This window comes from Patagioenas fasciata, chromosome Z (assembly GCF_037038585.1).
Source record: "Patagioenas fasciata isolate bPatFas1 chromosome Z, bPatFas1.hap1, whole genome shotgun sequence".
NCBI classification, from domain to species: domain Eukaryota; kingdom Metazoa; phylum Chordata; class Aves; order Columbiformes; family Columbidae; genus Patagioenas; species Patagioenas fasciata.
The window spans coordinates 31,822,527-31,839,821 of NC_092560.1; the positions used below are offsets into that span (position 1 = coordinate 31,822,527).

The following is a 17,295-nucleotide window of genomic DNA, read 5'->3' on the forward strand; positions in this document are numbered from 1 at the left end:
TGTTGAAGTGTTGGCACTTCAGCAAAATGAAGTATTTTTCTACGTGTTATCATTTTGTTTAATGTCAGCACTTGCCTGGATCATGATCTTCCAAATATAAATCCTTTGGGTGATGCCAGGTGCAATAACAATAAGAGCTTTGCCTGTCCAGGCATAGTAGAACCAGCTTCCTTCAGTTGAAACTTCAAACCAAGGAGAGGCTCTGTGCTCTACAGAAGACATGCTAGCAGGTGAAAACATGAACCTGATTCCTGCTTAGATATGAGTCTATTTGGGCAGATAAATTGCTGTGAAGTTATATGACTCAGTGTTTAGGAAGGACTTGATTTATTCCTCATTCCTTTCAGCTACAACTCTGAATATCCTGTAAAAGTAATGTAAAAGTAAGCTTGATCCTAATGTGATATTTTCAAATGTCTACAGTGACAAGCCTGAATTTATATCTACTGTTGTTTTTTACTCAAGAAAAAGAAATCAGTAAAAATTCTTGGAGAACTTCAGTAACAACAACATAAAAAAAACCCAACCTGTTGAATTTCATTCTAATTGCACTTATTATATTCGTGTTAATATGTACAAAATTATATTTTCATAGTCAAGTTTGAATATGAATTCTCTGAATAAATATTTTTGTATTGTTACATAATTTTCTTCATGTACATTTTTAGCACTTGTTCTTTTGATGCCTACCTATTGCAAAACCAAGGTTTGACTGGTCATGTTTTTTTATTTAGAAGTAACTATATCAGTTCTACGCAGACACATATTAATTAGTGTTTTCACAGCGCTGCACATGTGTGAACAGTGTGAGAGTACAAACGACTTGGTTTTATGCGAACTATGTTTTATTCTGATGTGTAAAGAATATCCTCGTGTTAGCATACTCAATTGTGCACATTTGTGGCATCATATTAAACTTTTCTTTGTTTGCTTTTGTTATTGTCAGGTCGCATGAAGAAATTTGTGGTCATGTGGAATATCCCTGCCGTTTCCAAAATCCTGCTGCCAGGTTGCAGGCAGTTATTCCTTATAGAGTCTTTGCTCCCTGGTGCCTGATGGAACACTGCAAAGAACATTTGCTTGAGCTCATTCCTCAGTGCCTCTCAGCTGCTTACACCACACTGGGTACCCACCCTTTTTCCAGGCTTGATGTTTTGATAGTTCCTTCCAACTTTTCCAGCCTGGGAATGGCTAGGTAAAGAAACTCCTTAAAATCTGTCTCATCTCTTGTATTTGGTTAGACTCGTTTCATCAGCTAGTTAACAGTGTCAAATTGCTATCAATATATAAGTTGTTGTGATATTTTTCTTAAACCAACCTTTAAACTCTAGGTCTGGCTTCATGTAAGTAGGTTTGTTTGTATCCTTTGTGCTATCATCTTTAATTTTAGTTTTAACAGGGCTCAGGGAAGGAAAACATAAGTTCCTTAGACATGTGGGTCTGAATTTCCTCATTTGCCGAACTGAAGTTCTTTTATTGGTTCTAGTGATTTCAATAGTCGATGCTGCTATCATTTTGTCATGTTTTCTTTTGGCATTGATTTTACTGTTATGTCTTGACAGAGCAAGAGCATGTTAAAATCCAGATTCAGAGTTATTCATAAGCCTTTTGTGATTTGTGAGTTTCTAGTCAAAACTGAACTTTGGAAGCTGAGTAAGGCAAACAGTAAGGATTATATTATCAAGTTTTCATGAAATTATGGATAATAGGATGATTATTTAAATATTTTTGGTTTTACAGTATGATTCCCAGTTCTGGAATTACAATATAATTTTAGCTTTATAAGCTGAAATTCCCCATTTACTTTTTGTTTTTCTTAAAAATATATGAGATAGTATTTGTTAATTACAAAGAAAGAAACACAGGTTTTATTCACTGTGTGCCTAGTGCCAACAGTAGAGTGGATTCATTTAGGCAGATGGATAAAGCATCCAAGGGAAGAATTAAAGGCAAAGCTCTGTTAGAAAGATGAGGACTGAAAGCAAACGTGTGTTCCCAGACTATCAGTTTTGTATTTTGGAGGTCCTGAGGCAGTTGTTGAGTAGGTTTGAAATCTGTAGCAACTTCAACAAATTGCACAAATTGCCAGCTTAGATGAACCAGAAGTTTATTTCTTTTTGCAAACTGCATAATTAATCAAATAAGGAGACATTTTGTTTCATGCTATGTATTTTGTTTCTTATTTTTGTAGATTTTTTTATACAACTTTCCTTTTTCAATCTTTCTTTGGGATAAAAGTAGAAAATTATGCTGGCACATAATAATATGTTATAGTTTTTAGTATAAGTTTACTTTTGTTTTGTTTATGAAGATCTGTAAAATTTAAAACTTAAGCATTCGGTGACCCTCCTCTGTCATAAGAGCCTCGTTAACTTGTAGTTACCATGTACTGGTCACTGAATTTTCATAGACAGCTATTCATTCAATGAACTCCTAAATGAAAGCATCAAAAACTTACACGAATCCTGGTTGCTGTGGACACCTGCCACAGACTATATTCTCTGATGTTTTGCATAGTGGTTTGATTTGGAAGTAAGCGTGATGTTGCGTACCATGTTCTTGGAGCTGTATGATAGGACTGCTTAGCGATTTCCTCTGAGTTGTCAGGCATGGTACTCAAAGGTTGACACAGATCCTCATAGATCATCACTGTAATTGAGGAGGAAACTGGCAATTTTAGTTAGCTGTGTGATCAGAGGACGATGTGCAAATAGTCCAAACTCAGAGGGGAAGGGCAGAGAGATGTCTAGGCCAAAATGACAGCACGCAGTGGGAGAAATCTTGAAGATTCGGTTGTTGATATGCTATTGCTTTTGGTAAGTTGTCAGAACTTCCCCTGCATGTACCTTTCCCAGAATTTACAGGGAAAATACGCCTGCAGGGTATTCTGTTCCAAAACCATCTGTGGTTATCTGAGTCCAGATTCTGCATTCAGAATATTGTAATTGTGCTCTCTTTGTGAGGGAGATGAGAAAAACCCTATGCTTTTCTTTCCCTCTCCATCTTCTAACCACTGTCAGTTCCAAGTGATCCATATCACTGAATATAAGTAAAGGATGAAAGAAAGGGCATGCATACTTCCTGATGCTTTTCATTCAAACAGTTCATCTAGCCAGGCACATCCAAATTTTTCAAAATTGAAATAAAGGAATAATTTAAGCTGTTTAAATGTCAAGCTGTATTTGGACAGCAAAGGAAATTAAGTGACTCATAATAGCTTGTTTGTTCTTGTTTCATGTGATTTTTCAAATAGAGGCTTCTATGTATGTAGCAAGCTAGTTAAATGGTTAATTCCTTTGCATGCAATGATAATTACCTAAATGACTTCAGTTAAGAATAAGCTATGTGCAAAACCATGTCCAAACCCACATTAAAAAAAACAGTTAGCTATTATCTTGGGTTAAAAAGGGTGCTGTAATATTTATTTTTTTATCTTCTAGTCTATCTGTAGCAGTATAAACATAACACAGCGTGCCAGCACAAAGGAGCTTTGTTTTGAGAATTCTAATTGTATGCCTGTCTGCCAGGGAAGGAAGCAGTCATAAATTTCAGTCATTATCTGAAGTATCAGGGCTTTACAGCATTTGGCACTTTTCTTTTTCTGTTCCTCATTAGCCAATAGTGACTGTGTTTTTTATACCCCAAGATACTTCCCTTTCTTTAAGGGGTATGTTTCCCCAACATTTTAGACTGGTATGAAGTGATGATTGTTCTTGCACAGAGTGACCGAATTAGGTGCTTTAAGCTATCTATTCCAGCAGCTGCTGCTGTTGGTCAACTGCATTTCTCTTCAATTCTGACAGATGCTTTACGAAAAAAATCTAGTTGAAAGCATATAGGTTTTACTTGCGTTTTCTGCACATCTCTTCCTGTGTTTTTTAATTTGTTGTGGACTTCTGTAGGGAAGGGGCATCCTGACTGTATAAAATAATTGCAGTCATCCCGTCTTGCTTTCTGCAGATCTTTGAAGCTGGAAGATTTAATTTTGCACTCTTTCTTTGTTTTACACTATTTTAGTTCAGGTGATTCAGTATAGCTCCTCCCAAGTTTGTATCTTACATATTTTTGTTGGTAATATTATGTTTAGCTGTACATAAATTAAATTAATAAAGCGCTGTGGACCAAAATTAAATAGCTTTAAAGCCTTCAGTGCTTCAAAGCCTTCAGTGCTTTCTGTAGAAATTTGAGAGTTTCATGAATACCTAACAGCACTTAATTGTCTGATTTTAAGTTGTCTCACTAGCAGAAGGGAGTGAATTGGATGAAAAGGAGTAGGGAAGTGTGTCCACACAGCAAAGATTTCAGAGGTCCTAATTAGAATGTTCAGGGAAGAGAACTCTGACCTCACACTACACTGAAAGGTGCACATCATTCATGTGCTCATGAGCTAAGAGTTTAAAAGCAGGGGATTGAAAGCAGCACCATGTTTTGATGCTGTTGATGATGACGTGCTGCTCCCTGAGGAACTGTCAGCCCCATTGGCATTTAAGTAGCAGTTATTTCGCAGTTGCAAATGCTCTCATGTGAGCCAGTAGTTACCCATCTGAACAAAACTGGCTGAAAGACTTCAAATAAAAAAAAAATCTGTGTGTTCCCTGGTGGTTTGCACTCTTCGAATCAGTTCATTCCCAGTTCAGTTTTGTTAATCACATTTGAAGTCCTAGTGTTTCAAAATCTCTTCCTGCTGACTGAGTTTCCTTTCCTTTTGGCAAAAGCTGAAGAGATTCCAAATTCCTTATTCTTTTTCATTCTCCAAGGAAATATTTTTTAATACTACCTGAACCTCTGCTTGAGATCTTCTCTTGCAGTGTTTAATTGTGTAAGCACTCTTTCCCTCTTCCTTTCTCTTTCCTCTTTTTTTCTCTCTTCTTTTTTCCTCTTCTCTTTTTTGCTCTTCTTCCTTGCTCTTCTCTTCCTTGCTCTTCTCTTCCTTGCTCTTCTCTTCCTTGCTCTTCTCTTCCTTGCTCTTCTCTTCCTTGCTCTTCTCTTCCTTGCTCTTCTCTTCCTTGCTCTTCTCTTCCTTGCTCTTCTCTTCCTTGCTCTTCTCTTCCTTGCTCTTCTCTTCCTTGCTCTTCTCTTCTTTGCTCTTCCCCATAGGGGTTGTAAGCCTTTGTTTGCATTGAGTTGAAGTACTTTTTTGAAACAATGGTCTTCCAAGTTATTTGTTTCCAGCATGTATAGTCTAAATAACTTAAGATTACTGTTTTTTCTGTTTGAATGAATGTACTTTAGATGTACTAGTTCTGTGGTAAGTGCTAGTGCAAGGAAGAATTCTTAGCCAAGCACTTTGTGTCAATAACTTGACTAGTGACATCACATGTTGCTAGAAGAGTATGATGAGAAAAGTGTCCCTTGGTAAGTACTATGCTCTTAGTTTTTCCTCGAACACTTAGTACTAGTAACTGCTGGAAACAGAATAATGGGATAGATGGACTTCTGGTGTTGCCTGGTTTGGCTGCTCTTCCATCAAGTTTGCCCATCAGTGCTAGCAAGTAAGTGGAACCAAAGCACTTCTGAGCAAGATACTGACATATTCAAAATAGGATTATAATCTTAAGTTATCTAAACACTTTTCAGGCTCTAAAATTCGTGGCCTCATTTTCAAGTACACTGGACACCCTTGAAACCCGAATGGTGTTCTGTGACAGAAACATAGAGAATGCTTGGCATATTTGTAAATCAGGTCAATTTATATAGCTGGCTAAATATGGATTTAGCAAGCCTGCTTTCAGTTTCTATTTATAAAGATCTTAGTCACTCTTCTTCTCTCATGTAAGTGGTCTTTGATGGTATTTTAAGAGGAAAGAATATCCTTTTCTTCAAAACATGGTATGTCAGCAGAACTCTTGAGTCTTTCCAGGCCATGTCACTAAGGTTGTTAACTTTCTCCATTGAAAAGGAAGGCAAAAAAAAAAAAAAAAGAAAAAAGAAAAAAAAAAAAAAGCTCAAGCAGTCTCTTTGATCTGTGCATCTGTAGCCACCATTTATCCAATCTGTATCTCTCCAGTGTTCCAATGACAACTGATAAGTCTATAGGAAAATCAGCCAGGACTGTTGGAAAACATCCAAGTGTCAAACCTAAATGTCAGTCTTTAGCATTGTTCAGTCTCACTGAACTTTGACTGTCTCAGCTGTGGAAACCTTTTGTGAGTGAATATATTTGTATACATTTTTGCACAACATTTTCAGTTGTGCTAATTTGAGAAAATACGTGCAAGAGTAATCCTTAAATATGAACTGTCCTTAGTCTGTTTCCAGGAAGAAATAACCATGTACAAAAATTAAAGTGAGAAGTAAAACTATGATGTCTGGATAAAAAAAAAAAAAGTATTATTTTTAAACTTATTTTTGATTCATTATGTAGTGGAGAATCTTGAGTCTTGCATATTTGTTTGCTGGTGTGTGTGCTGGGTTTGTTTGTTTTTTAATATGAGAGACTGGTAATTGCCTGAGATTTTTAATCCTGATCCTGCAAATGGTTTTGCATGCTCTCAAATTTACATGCAGAAGTCCTTTCCTTTTCATTCAAAAGCCATACTTGTATCTTTACTTAGTGTATTTGTTGGCAGGAATCATGACTTATTTAAACATAAGTGAACTTTGACTGAATGACGCAAGTGACTTTAATGTCATATGAATGTAAAGAAAAAGCTATTGAGCTTAGACTTCCTGGAAATATTTGCAAGTAGTGCTGGTTTGGTATCCATCCAGTGTTGTTTGAAGAACTTGGAGCTTGAAATCCACAGCAGAATCCACCTAAGAGGAAATTGTATCTGCTCTTCTTGTGCTACTAAGATGAAGTGTCGAACAGGATATTTGGTTGAAAATACCATGAAATCCATTCATCAATGCAAACAGAAGTGCTAAAACAGGACTGAGCATAGAACATGTTTTTAACCCTAGGTTCTGTTTCTCTGTCCCATTTTAGATGACTAGCTATGCTGACTTCTTTATGAAAGAATGTAAATTACCATATTTTTTCTCCCTGAGGCAGTTTCTCCAGTTGGCATTTTTTCATTTGGAAAATTATGTATTTTCTAAATCACACACTAATAAGTAAACATTGTTTATTTTAGTATTGTGGAGACTACCTATGAAATCTGTGTTGTCTATGGTACAAGGACTACCATAGTGTGTTGTGAGTACAGAGATTCACTTTGGTATACATGGGGTTCCTATTGAATAGTACCTGTTGTGGTAGATATTTGTCACATTTCCTACCCTCACACTGTTGCAAAGCTACTGTAAATAATAATTCAGTACACCTATGTTTAGCAAAGGGGCTCCAGAGATCGCCTTGGGGAATGGAGAGGGGAGATTTTTTTGAAAGAGAGAAAAAGTTTATTATTTATTTCAAATGTTGTTTTTAATACCAGAAAGGTGGTCAGTCCTGGGTGACATAATATTCAAAATTCACTGTAGGCTATACAGGCTATAACCTACAGGCAGTTTTGAATTCAAAGAGATCTTGGATCTGTCTTCCAACCATCTAAACACTTAGGTTCTTATATTTTGCTTTAATCTTTCCTGTCTCAGATTTGTCACTGTCCTAGGAATTTGGTTTCAGTTTTCAGTGCTATAGAATTTAATTAGGATTTTAATGAAACCAATATTAATCTACTGATGGGGTAGCAAATTGGTAATATTTACTTTTGCTGAAGCACTGCTTTATTATTTCAAAAAAATAAAGTTATTCAAAATACGTCCTGGTTGGAGTCTTAGTAGTTCAGAGTCTGCAGTAATTCAGAGTGTGTGGCTGTACAACACATGCATATGAACTTAGTGGTATTTAGACATTGAGAGCAGGTTCTGCTTCTTAGCTGGAGTCTGAAGTGTAATTTGCTACCACTGCAATCACAGTCCTTCATCCAGTTGTCATTTTGGGATCAAAACAGGATTTGGAGTACTTCAGACACTATGTATTTCCTTACTAATGTGCTGAGCTACCTTGTTGGTCTGTTAACTCTTAACAGATGTTCTTTTGAATGTAAACCTGCAAAGAGAATAACCAAGTTCATTTCTTGATGGAGAACAAAACTTGTTTTTCAGCATTTCATAAAATTGTTACAGTCAGAGAAATATTATTAGTTTAAACAAATATCAGAAATAAGATTAGTTGTTCCTAAGAGTATGTCCCTTTTCCACTTCAGATTGATATTTAAAAGATTAATAAAGCAACGAGATTTCTTACCATCAATGCCTCTTTTTTCCTCTTTAATTTCTTGAAAATAAGTACTTACAAAATAGAGAGTTCTTTAATTTTGACTTGGCAAATATGCTTTCACGTGCTTTGAATGGCACTGGAAAATGCCCAATTCTTTGTACGAAACATTTCAGGTTTTCTGTAAGGTGACTTCTTAAGCCAGATACTATCAGGTCTTATATTGGCATTTTCACTGATGTCAGTTACGTTTGACTGCTACAGAACACTGAAAAAAGAAAGAGTAAAAGGTTAAGCACTTTGCCAGTGACAAAGCAGGATGTAGAAGTTATCTGCTGCATTTTTTTTAAATTATTATTTACCTCCTCTCACCAACTAACAGTCAAGTTGTTCTTCACTGTGTCTTATGACAACATAAAAGGCAGTTGATGTTCTGATCACTACACATTTCAAATACAAGACATGAGATTGTAACAGAGGAAGCCTTGTTTCTTTAATTTATGGGATATCTACATATTTTAAATAGGTGTGGTTTTTTGGTGGTGGTGGTTGTTTTTTTCACTATCCTTCTTATAGTGCCACAGCAATAGCTGCTTTTATACTTAATCTCCAAAGGGAGATTAGTCAAATGGCTTGTATAACCACCACAGCTCAGATGGCATGTCTTTTTGTGTTAGTGTGATATCTTAATGTAACATTTGTGCAGGAGTGTGTATTGTTTTCCTTTCAGTAGCAACAGCCTAAAGCAGAAAACAATTTAGTAGTCTACTAAAATTGTGGAAGCAACCACTGCAGCTTAAAGTGGATTGAAAAGGCTCTACAATAATGTAAATTCCATGTTCTGAAACTACATCTTGAAACCAAATTCCAGCGACACTGCCTGATATTCTCAGCAGTCCATGGTGGACCACTCATAGGTCCTCAAGACAACACTCACCAGGACCCAACCAGATCCATAAGTTATCTTGTTGCTTCTGTATTATATCAATCTGACAATCATGACTTCCTGGCTTTTCAGTTGTAAGATTTCTGCCTCTTCATGGATGCAGAAGTATGGAAGCTGAGTTCACAGTATTGCATGACAGCTCTCTCTGATGAGACTTGTTTGGTTGTTTCAGTCACCCATTCTTTAAGACTAACTTGAGGACACTGCTAATCTAGAAAGAGGCAATGTTTATTCTCACTTCGGCTAGAAGAGCTAGTTTGAATGGATTTCCTGTGAACTGGTGCTAAAAGAGTCAATTTTTCATATTGTTCATTTTCCATCTTCAAAGAAAAATGCAGAGTAGAAGCTCTGATATGACAGAATTCAAGTCTAACTTGATTGTAAAGCAAGTGGAAGGGCGACAGAATGTTTACACACAGAAGATAACTCCATATAAGATTTATATTTTTCCTAGTCTGTGAGTTGAACTCTTTCTGCTGGTTTTGGTGTTTTTCCAGAAGTGTGATTGTCAGGTAATTTAAAATGACAAACACACAGGGGCTTTTAGACCTTTTGAAATAAACAAATAGTGAATTATTTACTCTGGGGCAGAGATTCAATTTTTTTTTTTTTTTTTTTCTTCCAGAAAGCTTGGGAAGAAAGACAAATTAAAGGAAAAAATAGTGTAAGCTCAAAATAATCTGGATAGAACATTTAGAACATAGACTATGTAGTGGTGAAGATTAGGTCTTTCTCTGCAATTAATCATTTTTCTTGTAACCATGTATTCCTTCCATGTTTCTCCACAGGCTTTCCTGAATATGTACTTTGGCTTGTTTGCAGTACCAGTATTCATATTCACAGGTTCTCTGGCAGGAAAAAACTCAACATTCTCACAGCCATCTTTTGTAGTTAGTGGAATCATTTATTGGTCATTAAGAATAATTTATGTTCCACGGCCACCAACAGAACTTGTAAGATTATTGTTATGATCTTACTAATTTTTCATCATTGAGTACTAAGTGGTTGGATATGGGTTAGATGAGGCCTTCAACCCTCCACTCCTTTGCAGTGAGGATTTGGATCTCATGGTTTTATGGTGCTTTAAGGCTAGTTTCTGTTCCCAAAACGATGCAATTTCTCCAGTAAATTGTGACATAAACAACATCTGGTGCTAAAAGCTCTGACTTTGTATGAATCAGGAGGAGAAAATCCCTTTCTCATTTCATGTGTGTTTGGTTGTTCTTTTAACTCTGAGACCTTCTGCAAGTACTTTATGATAGGCTCATTCCCTCTGACCAAGGTGACTTTATCTTCCTGGACCTTGGTTTGGCTTTCCATCTTATGTACCCTTGTCATCTTTGAATTATCTCAAGGTATCTTCTTCAATAGCATTGGCACTTGGGTTTTGTTTTTCTCCCACTTCTTTCCGCTGCTGCAAGTTTATTTTTTCACTTTCATAACATTCACCCTCTCTAACTCTACACTGTTGTATGGTCAAGTGTCTTTTCCTCATGTATGTTGTAATTCCGTACTAGCTTTGATCATGACCATTCAGTTAAGTCTTCCTCTGCTTAATGACTTGGATCCTATACTTCCTGTGTTTGCTGTTCTTCTCATTTCTTTGCTGTCATGACATTCTGTCAGCTGGGAAACTTCATTGCTGAAGGACAGCATTATCAGATTCATGGTGTTTGGCAGCTTATTTTACCTTAGAGTGATCCTTTTCACTTAGACATTTTGTTAATCTGTTTCTCTCTGCTGAGTCCCCAAATCTGCCAGCGTGGGGCTTCACAAGGGCCTAGATCAAATTTCTCTCAATGAGAGGGAATAGCAAAACATTCCATAGTGTCTCATGATCCATTGTTAGTTTTCTAAGCAAAGCTCTGACATTCCCTTGCTATGTGAGGTCTGACACTTCCCTGTAACTTCAGCAGTAATGGACCGCCAGCTGGTCTAGAATGCCAATGGAATTCTGAGTTTGGACCATAATCTTTAGGAGACTCCAGCATGCGTCAAAAGGCATCATTTTCATCTGTCACATATTCTGTGCTTTTAGAATAGTAAATCCAGTCTGCTTGGCTAGCATTTCTGTTCTGACATTTCAATGCTGATTAGTTAAATTTGCTGCTGAATCCACTTCTGAGCTGTGATTATGGTGTTCAATAAGCGGCTGCTGCCCTTTGGCTGAGAATGCAGAACTCATTTTTCAACATTGCCACCATTGGATGCTGGCAGCTTTGGACCCATTTTGCTGAGGAACACAAGTTCCTCTTTCTGTCTGGATTCCTTCAACTATGCATCACTTCCAGCTTCTTTATACACCACTGTAGTAACATGTAATGTTTCTTTCTTTAAAATTAAAGAGTCTTCCGCGTCTTCAGTTTGGGCGAGAATGTTTGGATGTGAGCATTCAGGTGGTTTACCAGACCTTCCACAAGAAAGTTTTCTATTTTTAGATGAAAAAATCTGGTTGTTTACAAGGTCTGATGGATAGCAGAATTGCTAAGAATAGCTTAGGCAGTGTTACATTTTCAGCAAAGTACACATTTTTGGTAGATATGGTAAGAAACACAGGGTCCAGCAACTGTGGAAAGATCTTATGATCCTTCACTGTTATTTTTGGAGTGTTTGTGTGTTGAGGGGATTGGCTGGCCTTCCTTTATGATTTTTTTTTTTCCTGCAATAAGGTCGGAAGGGATGTGGTTAGTAGTGCCTTGAAGCTTTTGCTTCAAATGAACTTCATGGATGCTGACTGAAGGCATGGATCTTTTGTCATGGAGGCCTGTAAACCTGTGAAATTTAATTGAGCTAAGTGAGTTCACATAACTGGTTTCTTTAACACAGTCCAGACATTAGTTAATGAGTACATTATGTCCCTCTTTTGCATGGAAATTAGACTCAAAACCTAAATGTAATAAACAAGTTTGCAGTGGCTCAGTGTTGAGCTGATTTCTAGTTTAGAGATCAGTATGCTTAGTGACAAAAGTCAATAACTTTACAAATGCTTCTGAATATGCCTTTATACTTCTGCTTAAAGAAAAAAGGCAAAATAAAAATGAGACAAGGAGTCTCAGAAACCCCACACTGTTACTGGCATTGACTGTGTTAACAAGTAACATAGTACTGTTACAGTGGATGAAAAAGTTGACATAGTCACTATGGAGACCGCTACATCTAGAGTCTGTACAGTTGGAGAGATGTACTTTGTACTTGATTTAGTCTGGTCACCTGAGCTAAATATTCCTTCCTAAGCACTGAAGCTGTTCAGAGGAGTACATTTTTTTGACATTGTTATGTTCCTGTCAGGTGAAGTAGTGCACAACTGGAAAAGAGAATCATCCTCTTTGGCTTCTGGAAGTAACATAGATTGCCTGCACCAAAATACCTGAGAGCTGAAACTGTGGAAGTGTGTGAATGACTGGAGAATTTCCTTTAAAAATATACTGTTGGTCTGAATGAAAACACTAACATGGGCATAGCCATTATCTCCCTGCCGCAATAAACTTGCTATCAATTGCACTGAGTAGTTTGCGTAGGAGCTATGTGGAACAGTGTTTAACTATACAGTTGTACATAGTAACAACGTAGCATGAGGAGATTTTACAGTTGGGAAAGGTGCTAAAATAGAACACATTATTTCTGTGCAGATGTTGGGCTCTGTATCAGTTACCATGACATTCAAGTCCTTAGGTCTCCTGGGTTCTTAGCCTAGCAACCACATGCAGATTTTTGATATGCCTTTTTGGCTATGCCTTTTTGTACCCTTTTGGATCTACAGTGATCAGTGTTTCCATTCTTTTCCCCTTTGTGGTCACGCTTTGATCACTGCTCTTTGTGTCCAGACCTGGATATCTTTGTGAAGCTTAGGTGAGCTGTAGTCTTGATGACTTTCTAATCAGTGTACCATTAACACAGAGCGGTCTGAGAGCCTTGTCCTTGCTGTGTGTTTCTCTGGGTGCCCCAACACCCAGGCATTCCCATTTATCCCCTGTTTATGCATATTGTCAAAGTTCTCTGCAATACTCCTGCCAAAAGTCAGACAGTAATGACATTTGATCTTTTGTGGCTTAGTTTTTGCTCTCTCTCAACGACATTTTTTAGAAAAAGCTTTTTTAAATGGTAAACTCTGAGGACAACTAGTGTCTGTGGTGTTAAATTTAGACTAGGCTGTGACTGGAAACCAGGAGAGTTTTCAGCAAGCCATGTATGACAGTATCAACCCTGTAAGCTACAGTTAGGTAGGGCTATTGGTCTTCCTGCTTTTTCCCCTCTTCCCCAAGGTTCAGCTGCTCAGGACCAAGGTGCTCTCCCTCATCCTGGGACTGGCTGCTCGGTGCAGACAGAGTTTGTGAGGAATTCCTTTGAGCGCCATTTGTTTTATGTTCTATTTCCATTTTATACATAGTAGTAGTGCTATATTAGTTTTCTGGGTTTGTTTGGTTTTTGTTTGTTGTTGTTGTGTTTTGTTTGTTTGTTTGATTTAAATTAAACTGTGTTTATCTCAGTCCATGAGCTTCTCCCTTTGCTTTTGATTCTCTCCCCTATTTGGGAGGGGAGGGGATGCAGGAGAGTGAACAATTGGCTCTCATGGTTAGATTGCTAGCCTGGGTTAAACTGCAACAGTACCATATCATAACCTTCATTAATTGGGTTTTGGATGAGAGCTGCTGGTGTTCTGCGAACAGCTGATAGAAGCAGCTTTAAGCTGTGTGTGGCAGATGAAGTTTTTGGAGAGTTTCGTGTAGAGCAGCCATTCATTTTTGTACAGGTTCTGGCTATTTTGTTCTTTAGCTCATCACTCCTTGCTGGTGCTATGTTGTCTGCTGGAAAGCTTTTCCATGGAGGCTGGAATCATTTGCTGGCTGGCCTGGAGACACCATTCTATCCTGACAGAGAGCATTTCCTTTAGCAAGAGAGTCTGTTTTGGGAATGTATCAAACCTTTGCTTTCAGATCGACTTTCCACAAAATTTAGATTAAATTTCAAGGCTTTAAGTATCTTAAAAACACTGTCATAGAAGCACAAAACCCTAAAAGACCATATCGGGTTTCACTGTGGTGGAAACTGTGGTGATCTGCAACAGAGGGGGAAACTGAAGAAAATCAAGCTTTATCCAGGGGGTAAATGTCAGTAGGGTTGATCTGATTTTACCAAGGGGAAAATTGTTGCCCATGCTTGCTTAGTATAAATATTCAATACTACATATGTTTATATATTTTTATATAGGTATGTATATTTAAAACCCCAAACCCTATCAAAACACAAGACATCTTTACTTCTGCTTTTCCCCTGAAGGAGGGATCAAAGAAGAAACAATGTGCAACAGTTGTTAGTCACATGGGTTAACGCAGTCTGATTTATAAAACTATGCAGAATACAAATTTGCTTCTAGTTACATTATTGCTAGTAGACTAGCTCAACTGAAAGCTAGTCAGGGTAGTACCAAACTATGCAAGTATAAGAAAACAAAATTAATCCTGCCCACACATATAGTTTATTTAGATTGTAAGGCTTCAGTAAGACTTTCCAAAAGTTTATGTGGTTGTGTGTTTATGTTAATCAAACCAATTCTGTTCAATGATCAGCTTTTGTTTATACACAGTGTGTATTTTCAGGAATTATTTACTCAAACATGTAAAGACTGTTAAAAGATTCTGAGATTATGAGTCCTGTAGCAGTCTATTTTTATTTTATGATTTATTTTTCTTTATTAGTGTTGTTTTAAAGCTTAACAAAAGTAAGTTTTCATATTGTACAGTCTACACATACTTCTTTTTCAGTTATCAAAACTATGAAAAAACATGTTTTACCAGTGCAAGTATTTGTACTGTATCTTAATGACTATTCCAGCAATAATAACTTGAAAATTATGTGTATTTTATTAGTTTTTCTTTTCCAATGACATAGTATTTTCATTCTGATAGCATTGTCTTTTGAGCGCTTCATTAATATTCACTTGGGAAGTACTGCAAAAGCTAATCAAAGATATTAGGACGCATTGATAGAAATCTCACTCCTTGTCTAGCAGAGCATAACATAGCCACCAAGAATTTCATAGGTAGCTCAGTAGTATAACACTAAGAAGTCTAGAAAGTTATTTTAATGGTAAATTGTTCTTTTTATTTTTTCGTTGCACAACACAAGTTAATAAAACTAAATCAATAAGAAGTATCCTAAGGTAACTCTGAATTGTACTTTTCTTTTTGCAAATGTACCTGCCAGGCATTATGTATGCAGTGAATTAGTAACAGGTATAAGCTATTGAATACATTGCATATTTGGTGTAAAACTGTACCATGCAAGCTTGCATAATACATTCTGGACACCTTGAAATTATTCTTTTAATGGGAAGTAGTTGTGTGTTCAATTAAGCTCTGTGAAGGTAGGTGGCAAAATTTTGTAGAAAAGAGGACAGAAATGTACAGAGAATGTTTCCAGTGATTAATAGCAGTAATGACATTTTAGTTAACACAGAAGTTTTTGATTTCCCTTTTGGGAGGTGTTTTTTTTCACTTGTTTGACACTGGAGGCAGTGTATGGGCCCAATTTTTAAACAGTATTCAGCAAATAAATATCGTGGGCATCTAATGGCATAAGAAGTTTAATTAATCTCTGCATAACAAGACTTAAAAAGCACTGTTTGATATATTTGTATTTTGAGTTGCAGATTAAGGTAGTGTTTAAGGAGAGTAGAACAAGAATTATTCATATCTTTCTCCATCTGAAAGTGAATTGTTTTTTTACTTCTGTCTTTCGCTTTAGTCTTGTATTATCTTAAATATGATCCTTTGTGGAGTCAAAGAAGGGAGATTTTTCTTCTTTTGTGACAATTTTGTTTATTTATGAGCTTTTACTTGTGGGTTGTTGTAATAGTTAATCCTAAAATGGACACATTTGAACTCCTATATAAAACCTATTTCTGAACAGTATAGATTACCACTCAACAAGAATGCTGACTGTGTCAGAAGAGAAATATCTTTCCAATAATAACCACCCTGAAAGCAGAAAATAACAGAGCTGTCAATTCTGTGAGATGATCCAGATGAAGATATCAAACTTCCATCATTGTGTTTTCTCTCTGCTTACAAGTAATGTCACACATAAATCACATTATAATGACAGCAGACCATTAAAAACTGCAAGCCAAAAGATTAGGAGAGTTCCACTTGTGATTTTTTTTCTGTGTGATTTACTGCTACTTAGAATGAATTTTAACATAGATTCATTTTAAGTGAAATGGACATGGTACACACAAAAATCTGATAGCTGCATTATAGTAAAGAGAACTGCTGGCATCTCTAGAGGTCAGCACATTTGTATGGTGCATTGACTCTTCTCTGTCTACTCCTATTTAGTCATAATTATCTCTATTCCCACAGGTTTTCTCAGACTTGCCATAACTTCCCAGTCTCATTAAAAAGTCAACAGCCTCCACAGTTCTTATTCTTCACAAAATCAATAATATATCTGGTAGTTTTTGGAAGTATTACTCCCTGAATGTCTGTCTGAGGCCTGGAGGCTGTTCTGTTGCATGCTCTCAGTTTCCATTGGGAGCCAAATGTGTTTGCTGTTTTTCAGAAAGTACTTATCCTTCTATAGATCACTGCTCTTCCTTTGTAGCTAGGTAGGAAATTTTATAACCATAACTGGCCTAAAAATTTTTGATATATGTCCTGCTCTTTCGAAACGAATCTTATTAATGCTAATGGACATAGCATGCTCACAAAGAGGGGGAAGGATAACCATTTGTCTGATATTTTCATAGTCTTTGTGATGTTATTTTGAAAGATGTCCGGGTTGCATTCAGGCATAAGATTTTCTTCACAGGGTTCCTGTTGACATCAGTGGTAGGTATGTTTTCATATCTGGTGAGTATACTCATTTGCTTTTAACTACATAACATATGGATCAGTGCTTAGATACCAAGATTATAGGAGCCAAGGAAATACCTAACTACAGAGACATGGGTGGAATGGCTAAAAATATACACATAGTTTTAGATATTTTAATCTACTATAGTATGTCTAAAAATGCAAGGCATTCTTAAGATGTTGATCTTGGCACTTAAAAAAAAATGAGATTACTCTGTGATCATTTCCAATCAGTTTATAAATTTAACTTTCATTTGGATAAAAAATAAAGTAAAATAAAACTTTAAATTAAACTAGTCTCAGTTGATGGATATATGTGCTAGAAATATTGCCCT

At 36.6% G+C, this 17,295-nt stretch overlaps 1 protein-coding gene across 16 annotated transcripts in view; it reads left to right on the plus strand.

Moving 5' to 3' along the window:
• The window catches only part of AOPEP (aminopeptidase O (putative)), a 189,705-nt gene that overhangs the window by 33,067 nt on the left and 139,343 nt on the right, over nucleotides 1–17,295 (plus strand). For 15 of the 16 annotated variants that reach the window (XR_011736625.1, XR_011736627.1, XR_011736626.1 and 12 more), the window contains exon 5: nucleotides 947–1,195. The exons of the other annotated variant lie outside the window; for it this stretch is intronic. Coding sequence is in view for 10 of the 15 variants with exons in the window: in XM_071802515.1 (XP_071658616.1) it covers nucleotides 947–1,195 (249 nt within the window). In the remaining 5 variants the exon portion in view is untranslated. The remainder of the gene's footprint in view (nucleotides 1–946; nucleotides 1,196–17,295) is intronic. 16 annotated transcript variants of the gene reach the window in all.